Source organism: Cygnus olor, chromosome 20 (genome assembly GCF_009769625.2).
Source record: "Cygnus olor isolate bCygOlo1 chromosome 20, bCygOlo1.pri.v2, whole genome shotgun sequence".
NCBI lineage: Eukaryota > Metazoa > Chordata > Aves > Anseriformes > Anatidae > Cygnus > Cygnus olor.
Genome location: NC_049188.1, coordinates 11,522,344 through 11,545,386, shown reverse-complemented (window position 1 = coordinate 11,545,386; position 23,043 = coordinate 11,522,344). Strand labels below are relative to the sequence as shown.

The following is a 23,043-nucleotide window of genomic DNA, read 5'->3' as shown; positions in this document are numbered from 1 at the left end:
GGATGCCCTGTGGCCCGTCGGCTGCCGAACTGCAGAAGTAGCAAGACAGCTCGCAGGTCTCCCCACGGGTGCTGCTTCTTCCTCCCCTTCCCCCTGAAATCACCCAGCCACCTGCCCGGGATCAGGCAGGAGCCAGGGGCAGGGCCGGCAGCACACCCCGGCAGCAGAACCCAGGCCCCACAGGCCCAGCACCAGTGGCACAGGCTTCGCCGAACGCTCCATGTCCGCACAGCAGGCACCCCGTGCCGGTTACCTTTGCAATCTGTGGGATGCTAGGCAGCTTGCTAAATCCTGCCAGAGGGATCCTTTCATGCAATGTCTTCACTTTGGACCTGGCAAAGAAAAAGAAATGAACGGATGCTCGGGAGGATCCTGCAATACCAGATGCACCGGAGCTTCCCCGCATGCCAGCCATGGCTGGCTCTGTGGCGTGCTCGCCGCAGGAGGCTCTGCCAGGCCCTGGGAGATGTTCTGCTGGACTTGCTGGGCTGGGTTAGCAAGCAAAGGCTCATTTTTTCTTTTAATCTCTGCAGATCTTAAAATATTCATAGTTTGGAAGAGAAATGAGACAACAGTTCAGCCACCCTGGGCCTTGTCAGATTACAGGAAGGACAGTGACAGATATGACAGATACTACCCAGTGTCATGGAGAGTTCCACACTCGGTTTCAGCAGCATATCAAAGCCTTGTGTTCATTATCAGAAGTCAGGCAGTCACAACACAGGACGATGCCTCTGGCTTCCCACCCAACCCGAGCCCTTCCATGCAGGTGACACATGTGTGCTGCCAGCACACCTACAGTATTTAGAGCGGAAACAAAGCAAGAGCCTTCCAAAGAGAAAACACTTTGCTAAGCACTGTGCTTCTTTTCTCCATACCTGAGTATAATCCTTAAGTATTCAGTGCCATCTGCCTCCTCACACTTAATAGAAAGAATCAGATTTCCCAGGCTGCTGGCCGTACAGTAAAAATTTAAATGGTCCTACAAATAGAGAAAGCAGGTTAAGGTGGCTCACCTTGCACACAGCAGGAGACTGCCATGCACCCCCCCGGGCTCCTGCAGGTGTCTGGGCACGGTGGCCGTTGCTGCACACCAGCCATCCCTTCTCCTTGCAAGAAGGCAAATTGTAAAATTTGCCTGTTTTGCTCACAACTGTAGGATTACTTTTTTTCTCCTGGGCAGGGTGGGAGCATTTTTCAGCTGCCTCCTTGCTGCCTCTGGCACCTACCTTCCCCAGAAAATGCTTCCTGTAGGCTCTGGCCTCTCCTTTGCACTCCAGCTTGTACCCGTAGGTGCTGGGGCTGAGGTTTTCCTCCTCCTCCTCGCAGATGCTGCTGTCGGACGAGGTGGGCGTGCCAAGGTTTTCCGGGTCTTCGATCCAGTATCCCCCAAACTGGGGCAGGATGATCAGTGGGTAGGGGCTGCCCTTCTCGAGGATCTGGGGAGGAATGGGGAAGCTGGGCAGCGCCAGGGTGCAGCTGTGCGGCCTCGTCGCCCCCACCCTGGCTGCCCCTCCTGCAGCAGCCCCTAGCCCTGCACCGCAGGGCAGATCCTGCCCCTCTCCAGTGCCTCTTCCCTCCCCTTGAAGAGGGCTCATGTGCTGCCCAGGAAAAGCTCAGCCACAGAGATGGAGCAAGGGGAGAGGAAATGGGGTTTGCACAGCTCCTGCTGGGAACAGGCTCTCTGCACACTCCCCTTCTGTCAGCACTTCTGGAAAGGCATTGCCCCAGCGTGTTTCACAGCACCCACCTCATCGATGCTGGGGTACGGGATGTAGTCTTCCTGGAAAAAGGAATCACAACACCACCTATGAGTATTTGCTCCCTGCTAGCCGTCCCTTAAAACCACAGCCTTTCCCAGCACAATCGGGGAGTGCTGCCCAGTGAGCTGGTCCTGCCAATCCGCGCCCCAAACCTGACCCAGGCGCTGAGCTGCGAGGTCGGGAGAGGCGGCTGAGCCCCCGGCACGGCCCGGATCTGGCCTGTGAGCCCCCAGCATCCTGTCCTGCTGCACCCCGCTCCCCCGACCAGTTAGTGGTACAAGCTTCTCCATGCCTCATACAAAACCCAACGATTTTAAATCACTCTCCACTGAAGTACACAGGTTTGGACACAAAGCTGGATTAGAGATTTACATGCACCACTCTCTTATCTTTGCAATTCAATCAGCGCCTTGCTTTTAGATAACACTTAAATCCTCTTTAGTCCTTACAGTGACTGTCTCTGGCTACAAACATTAAAGCCCAGATTTGTAGAGATAGGGGGGGGGTGCTTGAAAAGATCCATGCAAGAAAAAAAAAAATCAACAAACCTTATGCTTTTGGCTTCCAGTTCTCTGTTCTTCAAGTTTTGGTGCCTGTTTGGAACAAAACCAACAGACAGAATAACAAAGATGTTTTCAGCAGCACAGGGGGTGCCGGCAGGGCAGGGCAGGACGTTTCACGACAGTCACCCTGAGGCAGCGGCAGGAGCGGAGCCGACTGCTGGGAGCCGGCACACCGCGAAACAGGGACGGACATGGGGAGGGCAAGCCTGGGAAACAGACCTCACTGACACACCGCTGCTCACCTGCATTTTCTCCAGCATTTCGAAGAATTCTGCAGACTGAAAAAGAAAAGAGAGAAATCTCCTGTCCGACTGAAGCGGGCACGAGGTCAGGCAGCCCCAGCCCAGGCTGCGGCCGGGCGCTCCTCCCGCTGGCGGCCGGCAGCCCCGGCGGTGCCCGGTGCCTTGGCGTGCCTCAGAGCCTGCCCTGCTCTCGTGCAGTTCAACCTGCAAATAACACTCACCCCGGACAATTTCCCAGCCTGCCTTGTGTAAAGTTTGATAAAGGCTCTTTAGTTATTTCTTTTTCTAATCACATCAGTGCTGGCACCGTAGTTTGGACAACCTCTTTGGGTCCCTTTTGTTCCCAGTTTTTTCTCAGGCCGTTCAGTCCCACGTTTCCAGCTCCCTGCAGTGCTGACACAGGCTGGAGACATGGTCCGGAGCGGCTCGGCTGTCCTGACCCCATGGCCAGGCAGCATATCCCGCTCTCACAGCCTGTCACCAGCCCTGCCGCTGCCAGGGGCTTCCACATCCCGCCAGCATCCCGGCCCCCCGGCACCTCTGGATGGGCTGAGAGCTTGGGGCAGGCTCGTGGGTGCACGACCACAGACAAGAGGGGGGATTTGAGGAAATGCTGCTCCTGTCTCGCCCTACCTGCACTTCCCAGAGCCCCTCACTCCCGTGCTGGTGCTGCCGGGGTAGCCGGGGCACAGCAGGCAAGGGCAGGACCGGGGCAAGGGCATGGGAAAACCCGCTCTCTGAGGCCAGCGCCGGCTCCTCAACACACCAGCACCTGCGGGGCTGTCCCCTTGGCAGTACAGCCGCTGGGGACATCAGCTGCATGGTCCCCCACCCTCACATGGCCTGTCCTGCTCCTGGGTATGTGCAAATAGGTTATCTAGGCAGACTCCAGCTGTCAATACTGGGGCACTCCCAGTAAACCAATATGTGGCTTTGCTGGAGATATGGTGAAGCAGCTTCTTTCCTCCTCTCCCCAACCTCCTTTAATCTGCATTTGCTCTGGCTATCCATCGCTGCGTCTGCAGGAGGCTGGATGATGGTTCACACTGCTGAGAAGAGGCTGCGGGTACAGCCTCCCTTCGGTCTGGGCAGGGAGAGCAGGAAGCAGGACCGGTAGCACCGGCACTGTTGGTTCTCAGAAGCTCTGTGCAGAAGAGGACTGCAGGACATAGGGCAGGACATAGGGCAGGGGCGTCACGGCACCGCGCCAAAGAGCACGGCACTGGGGTAAATAACAGTGAACTCTAGACTAAACTGAATTTTTCAAAAGACAGAAAAGAGAGAAAAAGGAGAGGAAGAGGTGAAGAAATGAAAAACACTGGTTTTCTTTCCAATAAACATAGCAAGCCAAAGTGAGGCTTGCTGCATGAGCAGCCCAGTGGCTGCTCCAGTTCACAGCAGCTGTGGTGGAAGGAAGACACAGCAGCACAGCCAGGGACTAGCACACCCCAGCAGCAGCCTTGGCCATATTTCTACCCTTAGACTATGCCCCTTTTTTATCTCCTGCACCTGCAGCAGGAAAAAAATGAACCCAGGGTTCAAAAGAGCTCTGTGCCCAAACTAGTAGCACTTTAAAAAGGCTTTTCCTTATTTCAAGCTCCTTTTAAGGTCCACTTTATCTTCAGGTCTCTACAGTGGACACATGCTCTTTGAGACAATTAAAATAGTTTTCAGGTCCCACTGCCAGCAGCTAGAACCAGGCAGGCAAAACCACAGGGCTAAACCTGATCCAACTTCTAAAGTGAGTTCCGGTAGAAAATGTGTACACACATTTAATAAACCAAACAGCAGTCTGTACCCATTAGGAATTTATGCATACTTGAAGCTAAGCTTTACTGGGCCACAAATATTTTGGTAATTACAGTTAAGACAATTATACCTTTGTGTCGCTCAGTCAGAAGTTATGTCATCTGCAGTGGATTTAGCCAACACAGAGTTTATCCTTACTCCAGTTGAGTCACCGAGCCTATCTGCTCCGAATTGCCATGACTGCATCTGCTTTTTAAATGCAAGCAAAGGCAACACGAGTGTGGAAAGTCATTACCCCTGCCACCTTAGGCAGGGCAAACCTGTCCAGTAGCTTGTACTAATGACCTCAGGAACACAAAATACTCAAGCCAAAAATGGTAGAGTTGTTATTCCCTTCCTGCTCACATGTCCATGCTCCCTCACAGCTAAATGTGTTACCCTGACAGCACAGAGAAAGGATGCACAGCATCACATCCCAGCATTCCAGTACAGAAAAGCACATTTATTCCTCTCCTTCAGCACTGAGTCTGGCCCAAAGGCAGGTTAGCTGGGGCAGTGTCTGCAGAACCCCGCAGCACCCTGGAGGCACGTTTCAGCAATCAGGTGCCTGTGGACTAGGAGCGACTCAGAGCAGAAGCAGCAGCACAGCCAGTAAATGCCCACGTTGAAGGTTTCCAAAGAAAATGACACCCAGAAAGAAAACTGAAAGAGATAAGTAAGAAGTTAGACTGCGCCAGGAGAGCGCGGCTGAGGACCAAGTACACGGAGGTGCTCGCAGCCACGCGCCTGCCCTGCACCTCCTCCCTGCGCTCCCTGGGGCCGGCACGGCACTCACCAGCAGGCCCCGTAGGAAATCCATCATCTTCCCCACATCGCCCCTGCCGCATCAGCCAGGACAGCCGTCTTCACACCCCGGGAGCTGCTGCTGCTATCACACGTCCTGACGGGAGCCCAGCGTGGAGCGGCAGAGGCTGAGTGCCAGCCTGGACACCATCCCCAGCCCCGACACCTCCCCTCGTTAATGTTTCTCCAAGCCAGAGGCACTGCAGGACTGCTGCTTTGTTATTTAAAAGGGTGGCTCCGCGGGGAAATGCCTGAAACAGGTTGGGCAGGAAGCAGGCAAAGGTTTGAACACTGGTGTGGCTCCAGGAGGGCGGCGGGCACGCAGGAGATGCAGCAGGGCAGCCAAGGGGAGGGCAGGAGGTGATGGGAAGGGGAACGCTGGGTTTGCTCCCACCAAGCCCACGTCCCCATCTCCCCAGTCCTGCTGCACAGCTACACCTGGCCCGTCTGGGCAACAGAGCAAGAAGAGCCCGGCACAGCCGGAGTTACCAGGCGGCAGGTACCGTGTCCCAACCACTGCTGTGGGGTCTGCCCCTCGCAGGGACCCCCCTCACCCTGTAACAGCCACGCTGTGATGCAGGGTCCTGGCGAGACCCCTCCGTGAGGCCACCGGGGCCGTGCCCCCAGGCTGCAGGATCAGCGCCAACGCTGCACGCACATCGAGCCACCACGGCCAAGAGCCATAAATAGCTTGGAGCAGCCTGAGCTGCAAGTGCAGATGAGCGGAGGACATTTTGCTTTTTCTTCCTCGCCATTATTTATTTTCAAGCTGGCAAAGTTGCCACAGGCTGTCCCTTTGGAAGTGGGGTGCCCAAGCCATGCTCCTACGGGCTCACAGCTCAGGACCCTCACCCCTTCCTGCAAAGCACTGGGTCTTTATCATTTAAATAAGCCAGGAGAGCACGTGACCACCGGAGAAGGGTAGAGGGCTGCACAGATAAGGCAGAACAGGCTGAAACACATAACTGCATGCTAAGGATTCAGGAAAACCAACTCCGGTGACACTGCAGCCTCTGCAGGCAGCAAGGATGGCATCTCCACACCGCCCTGCATGATGCAGCACGTGCCCTGGTGACCAGGGCACCGGGAGCCATCAGGCTCTGGCACACCTTGGTGCCTCCTGGGGGCAGCTGGCTCCACGTGCATGCAGCTGCATTTGAGGAGGCTCAGCAGGTATTCACATCAGTCCGGGACCAATTGGGTCTGGCATCTGGAGGAGAACCACGCGGTATTTAACAGTCTCTGCAATTAGCTCGTATGTCCATAATTAGCGCAGGCAGCCGTGGTGTCGCAGGGCCCCTCTGGCACTCCGCAGCTCCTCGACCGGCAGCCCCGGCAGTTTGCTGACAGCGAACGCCGCTGCCTGCGAGGCACGGCGCGAAGCAGGAGACTGCTGCCCCCCTGACCCAGTGCCGAGGGGGCAACGTGTGTGGCAAGTCCTTGTGGTGCGAGGTCAAAGAGGGAAACAGGGACACCAGTGAAGGGGCTGGCAGGGGAAAAGGCCGAGGGAACACCAGAAAAAAAGTAATCCACCAGTTTTACACCGTCCACCAGGAATACTGGTTTTGCAGGAGGAGCGAGCTATTGCTCACCGCCTCTGGGTGGCCAGCACCCAGCTGGACGGGCTCTGCCTGTGCCCAAATGGGTTTCAAATGCATTCCAAATACTTCCAAAACCCAAGCCCTCCTTTTAATGCTTACTCGAAGGAAGGTGACCCACAAAGTCTCAGGACACCCAGGACAAGTCAGGCCCATCGGTGCCTCGTCACTCACATGCCTTTTCCCCTGTCCCCGATGGGAAGCAGCAAATGCCTGATGCAGAACACCCAGCCTCCCCAGCTGGAACCACTTGGCATCTGCAAGCACAAAAAAGCCACAGCTCTTCCAAGGGAGACAAACAAATCCCAACCATAAAACCTCACAGAATCAGCTCCGGGCAATCCAGACTGCTGACCCAGGAGCTGCGGACTGGGCACCAGCACCAGCAGGGCTTTCCTGCCCCAGAACTGCCTGGGGAGGAGGTAGCATGCCACTGCTTTGGCCTAAACGCCCTTGTGGTTCTGCCAAAGAATGGACGTCTCAGCCACCAGGGACTTGCTCCTGTCCCTGCTCCCACCCCCTGCGTGCCCCTTATCCCCCGCTGTGACAGGGGACATCAGGTCTCACACAGCTCTCTGGGAAGCACCTTAAAATCCCTGAGGAACAGTGCCAGACCAGGATGAGCACTGAGGACACTGACTTGACTTACTCCTGCTTCCTAGCTTCTCAGCAGCAGCACAGCTAGATCAGCCCTGAGCGGCTGCCCGGCACCCCCTGTGCTGACCGTGGCGGTCACGGCACCAAGCAAACATCTCTGGAAGGGCTGGGTGTCTGGCTCCCAGACATGGAGTTACCCCACATTTCCCTTCCATAAGCTGAGGGCTCCCCAAATCTCTGGCATCTCCTCTCCCAAGCGTCTCCCATTCCATCTCTTAATTTTAAGCAAACACGGGTTCCAGCTCATGCCTTTCAGGCGCGAATGGCAGCTGAGACCAAAGCAGCAGCAGGGCCAGAGGCAAGTTCCAAACAGACACGTGCAGCCAGGACTCGGAGGCCCATGCACAGCCCCACAGCACAGACCTGAGGACAATATGGTTTTTATTCATGTTTGGCAACTCAGGGGCTCCCCCACACTTGGCAAAGTATCATCCATAGAAGAGCCCCAGCTCCACCTCACCTTTCAAAAAGGACAATTTGTGCCACCTGTAAAAGATTTTGCAGCCCTTTAATCCTGCCATAGAGCAGAACAAGTCGGTAATCACCTTTTAATTGCTTTAATTACGTGATTATAAAGACGAAGAACAAGCAGTGAAGCAGGTGCTGCCAGCCTTGCCTGTAGAGCCTGGTCCCACAGACCGTCCTTCTCCAGCACCAGCCTCGTCCCCAAGGCCAGCATGAGCCAGGGCTGCGAGGTCCTGCGTGATGGAAGAAGGAACCCCCCACTGTTGAGATGCTGCCCCCGTAGCCCCCAGTGTAGCTCTGCTGGGAGGAGCAGACCCCTGCCAGCAGGCACCCCGCATCACCACAAGACAGCATTTCCATGTGGAACACCGTGAGGACAGAGCCAAAGGCAGAAGCTCTTCAGGACACAGGTGGTCCTGCACAGCGTGTGGATGCTCATGGCCCATCTGCCCCATGGCTCCAAAATTAGGAAGCTGTGAGGGAGCACTGCAGCAGAACAAGCACAAGGAGGCAGCAGGGGCTGCACGCTCACTGTCAGAGCATCCAACCTGAACTTCAGCAGCTGCTACCAGGCAGCTTAACACCTTTCTGCAAAACAACACAAACTGCACCAGCTCACTTCCCTGGCAGGACAGAGGCCCGGCAGGACCGCGATGGAGCGGCAGCGCTGCCCGAGCATGGCACATGCAGGAAGCAGTCGCACGCTGCTGCCCATGGCACGGCTGGGCCCCTGGGTGCAGCAGGGCCAGGCTGTGGTTTGTCAGCTATGCAGTGGGTTTTAGTTTTGAGATAAGGTTCAATATGCTGAGGTCCTTCCACACGTGGCAAGGCTGCAGTGGGGTCGCCGTCTGTACCTGGCTGGTTTGTCAGGACAGAGAAAGCTGCTCCCTCTTGCTGCCTGACCTCTGAGGATCCCCTGCGAGGAACCATCAGGGCTCGAGCCGGGGGCTCGTTTCACAGTAAATGTCAAATATCTGAGAGCAGATAGGGAAATGGAGCAAACAGGTTTGGTCCCTTAGACAGTCCACTCTCCTCTCACAAAAAGGAGAGAGAAAAGGAAAAGCACTGCCACTAAAAAGCTACCGAATTTAAAAAATAAACACTGGTAGATTTACAAAGAGAGTTAATTCCAGAAAGTTTAGGCAAAACTTCAGTACATCACCTGCAGTTTCCATGGTCAAATATCCATGCTGACCCTTCAAGCCTGCCTTCAGAGCCCCTATGTAAGAAAGCTCCCAGCCTTTCCTTTCCTTCTCCAGAAGGAAAGCAGCCCTCATCCCTCAGAAGCCACATGATATTTTTTCTCCCTTAATTGCTCTGACATTCACTGGCCTCAGTTAAAACCTGGGATCAATACCTTACCCCTGTGGGACCAGCTGCTGCTGAGGCCAGGGTGAGCTCCTGCACAGCCACGTGGCAGGGCCAGGCACACGGGGCTGCCCTCAGCCGGGACCCACAGGGCACCACTGCTGCTGGAAACCCCCAAAACAGGACCGCTGCACTGCTCAGCGTCGAGCCACCCGGGGAAACGTGGTGTCCTCCGCGGATGGTAAACAACGCGGGGGCTTTGGCTTCCCCTTGCCGGGTGCCAGCCGAAGTCCAGCCAGGAAATCTGCTGGCTGTTCCTCTGCCTCGCTGGCACGAGGATGGGATGCACGCTCTGCTGCTGGCACGCGGCTCGGAGCGCGGGCGTTGAGCCGGCTGCACCCTGCGGGACGGCTGCCCCGTGCTGTGCCCCCACCTGTCCCAACATGCTGGAAATGCCCAGCACGGCCACGGGGAGCAGGGCAGTGTCCTGGCCACACGGGAGAGCCAGGGAGAGATGTGCAGAGGGGACGCGGAGTTGGCTGCGGGGCTGCATCCCTGCCCGCTCCAGCTGGAGGGGACAAATACAGCACTGCAAACACTGAGCCCAGCAGCTGGAGCTGCATGCACTGCCCCTCTCCCCTCCCCTCGAGACTCCAGGACCGACATCAGTGGAACAGCGAGAGCAGCAGGAGAGTCCCAGGAACAGATGGATTGCTTACCCCACAGCCGCTCAGTGCTGTGCCCTGCTGGCTCGGTCTGCACGCAGTTTTGCTGCACAGCTATGCTGATTATGAGTGCAAGACAAATTCCTCCCTCCGAGGACTGATGGGAGGCAATCCTGACCATAGAATTACACCAGCAAAGGAGGTTTTTGCCGTTGTAGCCTGCCTCATTCAGGGAATTTAAGCTACAACAGGAAAACACATTTTTGTTGGCAGAGCTTCCATGCTCTTAAGAGGAGTTTGCTCACACAGCTGCATTAGCAACGCATTGTACTGCAGGAAGACAGCATCTCCAGCAAGCTGTCTGCAGCCTGTGCCTGAAATTAAGCAGAAAGTACAAAGTGCACATAAGGATGAACCTTCTCGCACTGTACAGCTCAGCTGTGAAACTCGCAGCCGGGGGATGCTGCAGAGGCCTGAGGTGTCTCTGCCCTCGGGGAGGAGCGAGGAGAGCTGCCCCAGCTCTGCTCCCACCCGGCTCCAGACAGGACCCAGCTGCCAGGTCTCCGCCATGCTGACGCCGGGCAAGCCAGTGCGAGGAGCAGCGGCACAAGGCACGTGCATTGTGCTCTGCCTCCCTGTGCCTCTGCTGCGCCGTGGGCAGGGTCATGCCTCTGCCCCACGCCCTGAGGCCAACGTGACCCACTGCCGCACCCCCATGTCCCGCTCCCCCCTGTCTCCCAGCGCTGAGTCCTCTCCTCCTCTGCAATACCATCGAGGTGCCACACCTCGTGTCACCAGTGAACTTTGTCAGCTCGCTCCAACTTTGTGCACCCAGGTCATCAACAAAAGTACAAATGAACCAAAACTTGAGAAACTCTGCTAATAATCTCCTCCAGCTCAATATTCTATTTCCAAGCCCCCTTGCTCTTGACAACCATTTAACCAGGTTCTTAGCCATCACATAATCCTCTCATCGATCTCATCTTCTCCAGCTTAATGAGTAATTTCCCGGGTGGCAGCATATTGAATACTTTGCAGCAACCCAGGGAGAAGAGCTACCATTTCCTTTGTCTGGAAACTCTGTTATTGCACAGATTACTCAGGTTACTCTGACAGCAGCAGCAGAGTTGAGTCCCTTAACCCACTGGCTCCACTGCGGCCAAAGATCAGGGGCCAGCAGCCACACTGGCCGGGTCCTGCAGGCACAGAGCTGGTGGTGGGCACGAAGCCAGCGGTGGGCACGCCACCAGCCCTGCCGTAGGGCCACGTGGTCCGCCTGGGCAAGCGGCCACTCGAGCAGCACAGGGGAGCTTGGGGGGCTGATCAGAGGGGTAACAGCATTCAGGCTTTGCCCCCTGCCTGGCATCACTGCTGGGGATTGCATAACGTAACAGGCAGCGCAGGATCAGGCCCATTGGCACGCACGCCCCTCTGTAGCTGATGGTGTCTGAACATGCTGCAGGCTGATCTCCAGAAACCACCTACTTCTGCTCCGCTCAGAACAGCCCAGACTGGTACAGTTGCTGCGTTGGAAGTGCTGCTCTTCACTGGCTTCAGTTTCCAAAACCAGCACCCCGCCTGGACGGCACACCCACGCGCCGGGGCCGCCAGCAGGAGGGTGCAGCGGCCCCCACGCAGTGCCCGCACACTCACCTTCATGGTGGGGGGGGCGGTGAGCGGGGGGGACAGCGGCCGGTCCGGGAGGGTCACATCCGAGCTGTTCAGCAGCTCCTGTTTCCTGCAAAACAGAACAAGTGGCGGTCAGCTCTCCCTGCACCCAAAGTTTTGGGAGGCAAGTGAGCAGCGGAGGCAGGAGATAAGGAAACACAGGGGACATTTTTGTTAAACCAAGAGGCCATAATGCTCTCTTTGAAAAATAATCTCACATCTGAGAAAAAAAAGGCGACTGCACAAAAAGGTGATACAAAAGTTCTCTGAAGAGCCCCATGCCCTGCACGGGCTGGGCTCCTCACACACATCCCCACATCTCAGCACCACAGACCCCACGGACGGCGGAGCGGGTGCTCAGCTCCACGGCGCTGGCATAAACTCGCCAGGTTCCATGAGACTGGGGCTTGGCGAGGGCCCATTGAAGGGACTGCCACAAAAGAGCGGCACCAGGGCACAGGTGCTGCACTTTGGGGGGGTCTCACAAGGACTTGAGACACTGGGAAAGGCAGGGGAGAAGTACCTGTACCAAGATCCTGCCAAGAAATGCAACCCAAAACCCTCTTCAGCCTTGGTAAGGTGGACCCAAAGCGCTCCGCTGATTATTTGATAAAAATACACTGTGCCTTTTAAAAAAAAATCACTTCCCAGGCAGACAATCAAATCGTCACACGCAGTGGTAGTGCCAGATGCTACTCTGGGAGTCAGAAAATCTGAGATTTAATTTAGTTTCCTCTCATCCCTGCCAGGTTAGTCCTGCAGAAACTGGGCCAAAATGTCCAACTGTTTATCTCACAGTAACGAGGTTTGTTCCCATGGCAGCCCGCCCCGGGATGGCAGAGCGCGGTGCGTGGGGCGATGCTGCGTGGCGCCAGGCACCAGTGCACACCAGGCCCCTCCAAAACGCGACGGGGTGCCTGCACCCAGCACCGGTACATCAGCAGAGCCTCTTGCAAAAAAAAAATGCTCAGAGACCGCTCTGCAGTAGCTGTGCTTCACTCCCGGTGAAGAGCTGGAAGGGCAGGCCCTGCCCTGCGCTCCTGGCACAGCCGTGCCAGCCGGGGCATGGACAGGGCACCCCGCACCCACAGAAGGTCCTGCCGGGGGTGAGGGGCCTGGAACAGCAGCTGCATTGCAGAAAGGGCGCTTTTACCAAATCAGAACACGCTCACAGGTCGTTTGCAGGGTGCTACCAAATTGCTCCCAGAGCAGACCTGGTTTTCTACCAGACCACTGGGGCAACAGCAAGTGCAAAGCCCTGCTGCCGCTACGCGAGCACAGAGTGGCTGTCCAGATGTGTCCCTGCTAGTGAAAGAGACTGAGCCAGAGCTTGACGAGGGCTGCTTTTCGCTCTTTCTGCCTGTATGTACAATAGCTTTTGCTAATAGACTTCTCCCAGTCTCGATGGACTTTAACTCCATCTGTTAAGACACATACATGTACACACGCACACACAAATGTGCACACAGACAAGCGTTTAGCACCCAGCCTGTGCGTGCAGGAGTGGCAGGAAGGACCACCTGCCTCCCCCTGGCCCAGCCCCGTGCCTCGGCATCGCCAGCACCCACAGCAGGCTTTGCCCCGGCCCTGCCAGCACCCGGCCCTGCCAGCTGCCCCGCGCCTCCCTGCACCTGGGTCACGGCCCACACCTTTTTGCCCCCTTCACAACATAAATTAAAAGCCTCCACTCCAAATCTCCCATGCAAAAGACAAAAAGAAGCAAAGGATGCAAGGCAGTGGGTGAAGGCCTGTCCCTTGTGAGGCGAGCCGGAGCCCTCCGCCTGCCCTCCTATGCCCAGGTGGAGAAAGGGGAGCCAAGGAGCTGGAGTTACAGTGGCTGTGAACAGAGAGAGCGAGGGCACTAACAGGACGCAGATCAATAGTTCCCATTAGTTAACAACCAAGGAACAAGAAATAATGGACTTAAATTATAGCCAGGGACACAGCGGCTGGATATCAGGGGAAATTCAGGGCTCAGGTTTGAGCCCATAGCCCCATCCCTGGAGGGGGTGGCACGGCCATGGACCATCACCACGCGAGGCAGGGCGATGCTCGGCTGTGCCGGGGCAGTACTGCAGCCCAGCCCGGCCACCAGCACACGGGTACAGGGCTAGCTGAGCCCTATGGGCCGGGGGACCAACCTCTGACACGTCTAATTAATTGCTGGTTGCAGTCCTCGGAGCTCTTCCAAGAGCACCAGGTACCAGTGGCTGTGCCCAGGCTCACCCCGCAGCCCCAGGTGGGATGCGCAGAGGGAAAGTGCCCCCCAGCAGGCTGCAGCAGAGCAGGGGCCCTCCTGCCCCGGGTGGCCGCTGCGAGATCAAGGCACAGCCCATCCCCATCTCTGCTGTGCTGCACAGCCATGTCTCTAGGCTGTTGGAGATCATTTTAAAAAGAAAATAACATTTTCCAGATTTGCAGTGCAAGAAATGAATTGAAATGCTGTAGGACTACATAGGGGCACCAGCAGAATTTATTCTCTGACCGCCCATATTGTCCATTGAGCTCCTTCCTTGTCTCCTCTCCAAAAACCCACCATGACTCCACCGCTGAAAAAACACCCAGGATGACAGATTTTTACTATTTGCTCTTTGACTTTCTAGGGCACTACAGCACAGGCTGATCTGGAGGCAACCACTCATCTTTGCTCTCCTTCCTTTGAACCCTGTTCTCTGGCTGATTGCACCAATCTGTACAGTGGCCTCAAAGGCATAAAACGTATCAGACCTCACAAAGATTAAAGTTACGGGGATGCATACAAATAATTTGACTTGATCTGGGATTTGTAACAGGTTGCCATAGCATCACATTTTAAGTATTATAAAATCACTCACACAACTTAACAACGTGTTCTTCTATCACATGTCGATTTCTTCTCTGAGGCCAAACTGCTGGAACTGCTATTGCACTTCCAGGGAGAGCAAAACAAACCCATTCACCAGCAGGCGCTTGTAATTAGCCTTGATGCACTGGAAATACGTTATATTAAATTGCGACCATCGTCCCACGATTCACTCTTCTGTCAGCTACAGGGTCAAGGGCCATCAGCCTAATTCCCGGGGAGATTACCCTCCGGGGATGACAAACGAATCATGAGGAAGATCAGCATGTCTTTATCTGTGCAGGGCGCACCTGCATGTCGAAGCAGCCCCCAGGAGCTCACATGAAGACTGCACCAGAGCGAGCGGGTGCTCGCCGTGGCCCTGCCACAGCTGGCTGGGGGCTGGCAAAGGGCTCAGGTCCCTGCGGAGCCCCAGCTGCAGCACGGCCGGACCTGGACGAGGGACGCTGGGCAGCACACCAGCGCCCCGCAACCACCCAGGATGCTCATCCCCCAGGGATCCCTGCAGAGCTGGAGACCACAGGGTGGCCGGGGGATGCTGGCAGCCCCCCTGCCCCTGGGTGCTGCCTCACAGCCGGGCCCCGCGCGCCCCCGAGCCCGGAGGGGCCAGGAGCCCCCCGCAGCACAGCACAGCCCGCTGCCACCTGGTTCTGCTCCAGGCCAGCACGAGAAAACATCTCCTGCCTGAAGCGCCTGCAGTCTGCAGCTGCAATTAGCAAACCGTGCAAGGATGGGGTGGGGAAGGACACAGTAATATGATTATGAGCTGAAGCCTGGGCTTGGCACGTCATGGCTGGAACAAATGGCCTCTGCAATCACTGCTGACCTGTCTCTCCTTCGCACAACGGGCACACGCACCCCGAGGGTCGAAGGTCGGTCACGCAACACAAGGTCTTGGAGGCAGCACCCAATGGGGGGGGGGGGGCAGCGTGCGCCTCGCGCCAGCCTGGCACCCCTTGGCACTGGCATCATCACAGGGTGGACGAAAGCATCCTCCAGAGCAGCACCTCCTGGACACGGGCTCCTCTGAGCCAGGCAGGCACAAGCTGAAGGACAGCCTGGGCGCCCCGCAGAGGGACAGCCTGCTGCAGGATGTGTTCCACCAGGGTGGCCCCGCGCCACTTGCTGCAGGGCGCACAGCGGGCAGGGCCTTGGCCATGCCGCTCACTGGCACCCTGCAGGGGCCGGGGCAAGCACCAGGCACAGCAGAGGCTTCCCGGAAAGCAATGCAGGCATGAGTTTAGTAATTCTATTTCTTCATTTTCCTCATTAGGCAAATTAAGAGAGAAAGCAAAAAGAAAAAAAAAATAGAATCCTACGTACTTAGTAAATCTAATTAAGGAAATACCTTAATGCAGTTACACAGGCGCAACGGCAGGGATTCCTGATGAAGACGGGGAGATGAGCCCTGCCGCGCAGCACTGGCCCCCTCCAGCTGGGGGTGCCAAGGGGGAGCAGGTGGGGACTTTTCCCCTCGTTCTGAGTGTTTGTGTATCGGCAAGTTCCCGGAGCAGTGATGACAGGTGAAGTCTCTCTGATCTTCAGAGCACTCCTCGTCACAGCCCTAAAGCACCTACAAATTCAGGTCATGAACTTTGTAAACCCTGCTGATGCTCTGAAATTATGATAAAAATGTCCCATTCAGTGCCTCGATGTGCTGTGCTACCAATAAAACAACCGCCCAGCAGTAGCCAAGCAGCCTGCGGTGCTGTGCCGTGAAGAGCTCTCTGGGAATCAAGCAGTCGGGAGGCCAGGCACAGAGCTTCACACGGCTTCTCTGCTGAGAAGAGCCCACAGCGTCTGTAAGGGGAAGAGCCCAGGAGCTCTACACCCTACATCTGTTTTGTCAGCTCCTAGTTAAAGACATCTCCACGCCACGGGGCAGCCAGGCACCCCTGCGGCGATGCTCTCCACCTCTCTGCGCCCTCCTGCAGCACCCCAAAGCACCTCGGAGCACAGGCTGACCGCTGGGCTGGAGCCCCCGGCTTGGGGCCAGGGGACGCGAGCACCCTGCAGAGGAGCAGCGGCCGAGCCAGGGCTGTGCGCACCCCAGCCCCACGCTGTGCTGGCCTCAGTGTGCACGTTCCTCTCATCTTCTCACTCTACAGTGTAATGAAAACTTGTAAATGCATCCCGCCTTTTTGTTTTGTTCTTCTGATTTACCAGACAGGTCCTAAACTGACACAGTGCATTCGTACGAATTACTCGTGGGAAGGGGAGATGTCAACATATTATCTGACACCGCACTGTTCTGCGCTAAGTGGTGAGCTCTACCTTTTGTTATGCTGTGTAAACTAAACACTCGGAGCATCGCAGGTTACGTTTGTGCCTACGCTTAATTTTGCAGAAGAAACCTGGCCCAAGGAGACACAAATCTCTTGCAGCACACCCACTTGCAACAAGTTCAGCTGTCTAGATGCTTTATCCTTGAGAAGGACAGCAAAGATGTCCCGTAAATTAACAGCCTCTATATTTGGAACCATCGTTTTTTGTCCTTGATGGGCATCACCTTGCCAGCTGCTCCCTGTTTCATTTATTTAATATTCAGTGCCCAGTGTCTGAAGTTTTCACAGGGGCCGGGCTCCTCTATTGCCTCTCATGCCCGCCCCAGCCCGACGCTCCCGGCAGTGCAGGCGCAGGCGTAGGCAGGCTCCTGCAGCCGGGGGGTGCCGGGCAGCCCCGGCCCCTGCCCCCTGCGCCGCACAGGAGCTGAGCCACCCGCACGGGCTGGGAACCCAGCACAGCGAACACATGAGGTGGAGCTGCAGTCCTGGACGTGAAAACTCCCCAGCATTTCAGCAGTAACTAAGCTCTGCGTTCCCACCTTAGGTTTGAGCCTCCCCTTTGGCAGGTCACAGAGGAGGCACGGGGGAGCTCAGCACCCTCCAGCACAGGGCATGACCCTGCCCAAGTCCAGCTCCCAAGATGCTGGGGAGCTCCTGGCCTTGCCCGGACCTGTGGCCCTCAGTCACCTGCTCACAAGTCACCAAAAAGAAAAAAAGAAAAAAAAAAAAAAGCTTTTTTTTGCAACAGCTGCAAGGGCAATTCACTAAGATGTCACACCTGGAAATCGTCAGCAAGAGCTTAAGTGAGGCCCTGTAGCCTGACTGAACCACGCTCCATCCGTAGCCAGTGACCTGGCAGGGGTTCCCGCTGTGTCACTGCTCCCTGGGAGGGGACGGCCGCAAGCACGGCCGCTGTGGGGCTGCCTGGGCCCAGCTGCCACCCCAGGCACTCCCGCCACGTGCACGCAGCCCTGCAAAGCTGCGGGTGCTCCGGGGCCTAGACCAGGTGCAGGCAGAGCCCCTGCAGTGCAACGCTTTCCCCAACAACCTGATTTACCTTGGCTGTGTCCTGGGCTAAGACTGGCCCTGACCTGAAACATTACTTTCTTTCACTGAAGTCTGAGAGTCAGCAAAGAAAAAGAACAGCATTTTCTGGTCTAGATTTCTTGCAATTAATTATGTATTTGTAAATTACCAGCCCGCATCTGCGTGCACACAGAGGCTTCCTGACTGCACAGCTCACACAAGCAGGAACCAAAGCCCTGCTAAGAGCAAGGTGACATTTAACTGCAAATGAGTTTAACTTTAATTACTCCTCTGCACCAAGAATAAATATTGTTGGGAGTGGTTCAGGGCGTCCCGCACTGGTGCGGGTGCTGCCGTTGTGCTCGTTTCAGTAGGTCACGGCACGCTCCACGCACCCGCCCGTCCTGCTCTGCGCTAAGGGAGAAGAGCGACCTCCTGCCTGCAGCTGGATGGAGTCTGGATCCTTTCCAACCCGCCAAGGACTTCCCAATTTGTCTCGTTAGGAAAGTAACGCCTGATATGCAAATAATGGTGGAAAGAGATTTTTATTGCTTACAAATTTTGTTCTCTGATCTCACTTCCAGGAGCAGAGATTTCCAGCAGCAGTTGGATAAATGAGCCAAGGGACTCGTGGACTTTTTAAGACCAGAAGGATTGTCTGATCTGATTCCTGAAAACACACAAGCCAAGGAACCTTGGGCAGCCATTTCTGAGCTGATTCAATAAGTTGTAAATTAAACAGAACAGCTCCCAGAAACCAGAGCCTCCAACCGCATGCAGAACCAGCTCCCAACAGCGGAGGGACACTGCTTCCGCCCGGGCGTCTGTGCCATGGGCGCACAGGGGACAGGAGTGCTTCTGAAGGTGGGGAGAGGCCAAAAACATGCGAGCTGCTGTCTTTGTGAACCCAAGCCCTGCTACCACCCAAAAATACGGGAATTTTAAAATTGACTTCACCAGTGCGAAGATTTCACTCCAAATGACTTCAGAGGAGGGAGTACCTACAAGTATCCCTTGCTGAACTACACAGTGAGCTGACAGCTGTGATAGCAAGCCTTTGCCTTATTTCTTGCTGCCTCTAACACCAGCAAAGGAGCGGCAGGGTGCACCCCGGCCTGAGGCTCCCAGCCCCGCCGGCTTTGCCCAGCGGGAGGGAACCACCGCGGCATCACCTCGCTGGCAGGGGAGCAGCTATGGGACCTGATCGGGTACGAGTGCCCTGAGCCGAGCCCGAGTCTTCTGGAGCGGGGCTGGTGTCAGGAGCAGCCCCGTGCCCAGCGGGAGCTGCAGCCCCGCGCGCACCAGCTGTTGGTGCACACTGCTGCTCATTCGCTTCAGCTCGAGCGAGCAGGGCAGGCATGGAGAGATTGATTGCCTGGGAAGGCTTGCGGAGGGAACAAGGTAAGCATCACCCCGCTCCTGCAAGGGGAGCTCGCTGAAGTCAATTTGTTGTGCTGCACTTTGCTGGGTTGCTAATAAGAAAGGGACATGGGCCACCAGGGACTCTGCAGCTGCCACTGATCCTGCCAGACTTGCATATGGCTCATGTAAAGCAAAATTCAATTGCAAACACAGAACAAAGACTGAATGTAGGAGGAAAAAAAGAAAATAAGAGCAGGTGGAGGAACAGAGTCCCTTTTGACTATACCGCTAACAGTCCCTTCCTTTTCCCTCAGATTATGTCACTTTGATGGTCCTGGCAGCTTGCATAAGATGAAGCAGTCACCGTAAAGCACTGCCTGAATTCTCACAATCGCTCCCATGAAGGCTCCTCAGTCCACAGCAGACAGGAAAAAAAACTCCTCAGGGTCTCATTCTCCCCTTAAGATGTCTATATGACTCTCACTGTCCTGAATAAACCCCACAGCAAGAACTACACTGGGAGGGTTTCTGCTCAACATGATGGTGGGGAAAGAAAAAAAAAATCAGGCTCCCACATTACAGGCCAAATTCTGTGAGAGTTCAGAGCCAGAATTTTTCTCAGCCTTCAAGTGTCATGCTGAGCTCATTCACAGAAATCTGGTACCTGGTGGAAAGGAGTCTCTTTGGGAAAAGCCTTCTCTGTATGACTGGTAAAGCACTATCTCCTTTTCCTGCCATATTTTGAGGTGAATGCAGGAATCACCAATGAGTTCCAGCAGAGACAGCCTTCAGAGGAGCAGTTCAGGACCCGGGTCCCTCCAGACCCCCACTTGGGGACATCCCTGCTACAGGATGCTCAGGGGCTGGCATTGCCTCTTCCTGCAGATAGCACAGCAAACACCCCTCAATCCCTCACCACTGTGGAGGCGATGGGTTTGCTCCTCTTGCAAACAGCCCCGCTCCAGCCAGCAGGGCCCTCCTGCCTGCCGGGGGCCAGACAGCTGGGCCATGCTGGGGTGGGCACTGCTTGCCTCGCAGGGCGCCCATGCCCCGCGCACCCGGTGCATGGCACAGCCTGCTGGAGGGCTCGGACCTCTCCTGCACAGGCATGGAAAAGCAGGAGAAGGGGCTCCAGAGCGCGGCAGCCCTGCAGCCCTGCTCCATGGCCAGGGCCTTCCACTGGTGACAGGCCAGTGCTGGGGAGGGCATGGGGACCCCGAGCCCACCAGCCCCTCCAGGACAGACAGCGAAGGCCTTTGGCCAACTGAGCCCAAACCCAAGAGGTGACCGTGGGAATGGGAAGCCAGCACCCGAAGGGGGCGGTTGGGCTGCTCACAGGGTTCAAATCCCGTGATCCTGGCCCAGACTGACTCCGATACCTCTGACACAGCCAGCGCAGATGCCCACAGGACTCAGCTGAGCTCAGCAGAGCCCCTGTAAGCACGCTTTTCAAACCACCCCACTACAGCACGCGGCTTCACCGCTGCCTCGCAGGGCAGCGAGGGGCCCCCACCAGGGGCAGGGACGGAGGGACGGGAGGGGGAGGATGGGGACTACACCTGCTCCATGGCTCAGTTCTGGCGAGCACCCTCCTGGGCTGTTCATTCACCACCAAAACCAGTGGGTTGTTTATTTCCATCCATTCAGCTTTGATGGTCTTCCTAAGGTCCCAGCAATGGAGAAGAAAACATCCTTGAACAGCAGCAACCACACAAGCTACGCAGAAAGCCCACCTGCAAAAGCATCATTGAAATCCTGCTCTCAATGCACCTGTTGTCCGAGGCAAAGCAACTACAGCAGCAGCACCAGAAAATGGGCCCCCCTCTGACCCAAAACTTATGGGTGAGACGGGGAACAACCAGGGCTTCTTGTTATGGGCTGTGTAGTTTACAATGAAGACCCCAAATAATCAATTCTTCGTTCATATGATTTTGTTGCAAAATCACAACTTGAAAAAAAATAAACAAAGAGAAGGAAGCCATCAACCTGCAGCAGTGCCCATGTTGTCTCCATCCCAAATCAGAAGTATGTATGCCACTGAGATTTGGATGCATATTTCTTACTATTTTTAACAACAAAGTTGCCAGAGCAGCACAGTCCTGGAGGAGAGAGAAGTCCCTGACTGAGAACGCACAGAATCAATCAGAGCACGGTAAACCTTTGAAGCAAAGAGCCACTCACACTAATAGGTGGGGGGAGAAAGCAGGAGCCATGCAGAGCAGATGCCAGCTAACACAATATTGCAAACAGGCTATTTCCTCCAAACACAAAGTTGAACATAAAGTACGATCCGCGGCTTAGTCAATGAAAGATGAAACCATTTGTCAGCTGTTCCTCAGCAAAGAGACAAAGCTGTTAAGCTGAGTTAAAGCAGTTCTGTGAACACCACGATCTCCGAAAGAAACGGTCTTCCTCGGTCTGTGCCGCCCCAGGAACGGGTGGTCAGGGTTAACCGGCGCGGTGGCGGCAGGAGCACGAGCCGCGCGCTCGTCTGTGCGCCCGGCAGCGGCTCGAGAAGCGCCGCGCGCAGGCTGCGGTCACCCTGTGCCCGCCGTCCGGCTTCGGGGGGACCCTGCGGGCGCAAACCCCGGATCTGTCCCAGGAACGGCAACGCGAAGGGCGCAGCCGACGCCCGCCCCGGCTCGCCCGCAGCCCTCTCCCCAGCGCCGGCACCTCGCCAGCGAGCGGCGAGGGCAGGGCGCGCTCCTCAGCCCCTCCGCGGAGAGCGGGGGGCACCGAGCTCGGGCTCTACCTTTTCTCCTTGTTCTGCCTCCTGGACTTGTGCAGCAGCCCGATGAGCACCACGGCCGCCCGGATCCCGGCCCGCCTGGAGTGCATCCTGCCGGCCGCCCGGGACATCGCCGCCCGCCGCCCGGCTCCCGGCCCCGCCGCGGCACCTGCGGGACGGCGGCGCGCCCGCGCCCGTGCCCGCGCCTCCCCGTGCCCGCGCCTCCCCGTGCCCGCGCCTCCCCGCGCGCTCCCCGCCCGCCGCGCCGCCCCCAGCGTCGGGCACGGCTGCGGGCGGCGGGTGCCGGCGGCCGCTGCCCGCTTTTCTCCTTTTTCCCCCTTTCCCCCCTTTTCCTCTTTTTCCCCTTTCCCCCTTTTCCCCTTTTTCCCCTTTTCCCCCGGCCTGCCCGGGGCCACAGGCACGGGACGAGCGCCCAAGGCAGCGGGGCGGGGACGCGCCGGGGGCGGCCCGGAGATGCCCCGAGGGACGGCGCTCGGGGACCGCTGCCATCGGGGCTCCGGCAGCGGGGCTCGGGAACACGCGGCGAGCGGGGAGCTGTTTTCCGGGGGCTGAGCTCTAATGTCACAACTAGGCTGGACTATGCTGCTGCTGAGGTTTTGCTGAAAACAGCCCGTGTGGTCACCCGTACCGCGGGTTCCTCAGAATTTAGGGGGATGGAGTTATGTTACAGCCCCTTCAAAATCTGAATTGTGCGAAGGATTTTTTTCCTGCCTTACAAACTTTTCCTTCTGCCTTTTGCAGACATTATGTAGCCTTTCCCATATGGGACAGCTTCAGGCTGGTCCAAGCCAGGCTCCCGCCGTGCTCGTGCCAGGGATGAAGGTCCCTCTGCTGCAGAGCTGCTCAGAGCCAGGGCTGGGAGCAGTGCGACAGAGCCAGAGCCCTCCAGCCTGTCTCTTATGTGGGGGAGCCGGCACACCACTTCTTCCAGGCAATACACATATATTTTTTTATTAAGTAAACCGTCGATGATCTACTTCACAAGCTCAGCACCTTTCCCTGGAAGTCTCTGTCACCATGGTGATGAAGCAGCTGGGTCTCTCTGCCCTCCTCCCCTTCACCTCCCGCCTCACCTTCCTCCTCACTAGTGGGATTTTCATGGGAATTAGATGCAGGACCAGATACAGCACTCTGAACGTGTTCCTTCTCAGAGGGATGAAAATGCAGTCCATGCTTTAGGCATATAGGGTATGAGAACACAGACACAAAACTCTAGTCCTCCACAGGACTGAAATATCAGCATCTGCCCAAAACCCAC

At 56.5% G+C, this 23,043-nt stretch overlaps 1 protein-coding gene across 11 annotated transcripts in view; it reads right to left on the bottom strand.

Annotated features, from left to right (window-relative positions):
- Window positions 1–23,043, bottom strand: part of RAP1GAP2 (RAP1 GTPase activating protein 2) — an 83,733-nt gene that overhangs the window by 16,969 nt on the left and 43,721 nt on the right. For 8 of the 11 annotated variants that reach the window (XM_040532433.1, XM_040532432.1, XM_040532431.1 and 5 more), the window contains 7 exons: window positions 11,507–11,591; window positions 2,569–2,604; window positions 2,312–2,356; window positions 1,751–1,783; window positions 1,230–1,439; window positions 879–982; window positions 254–332 (listed from right to left, as the gene is read on the bottom strand). In XM_040532433.1, the coding sequence (XP_040388367.1) occupies window positions 254–332; window positions 879–982; window positions 1,230–1,439; window positions 1,751–1,783; window positions 2,312–2,356; window positions 2,569–2,604; window positions 11,507–11,591 (592 nt within the window). The other 3 variants (XM_040532427.1, XM_040532434.1, XM_040532435.1) reach the window with 3 other exon arrangements.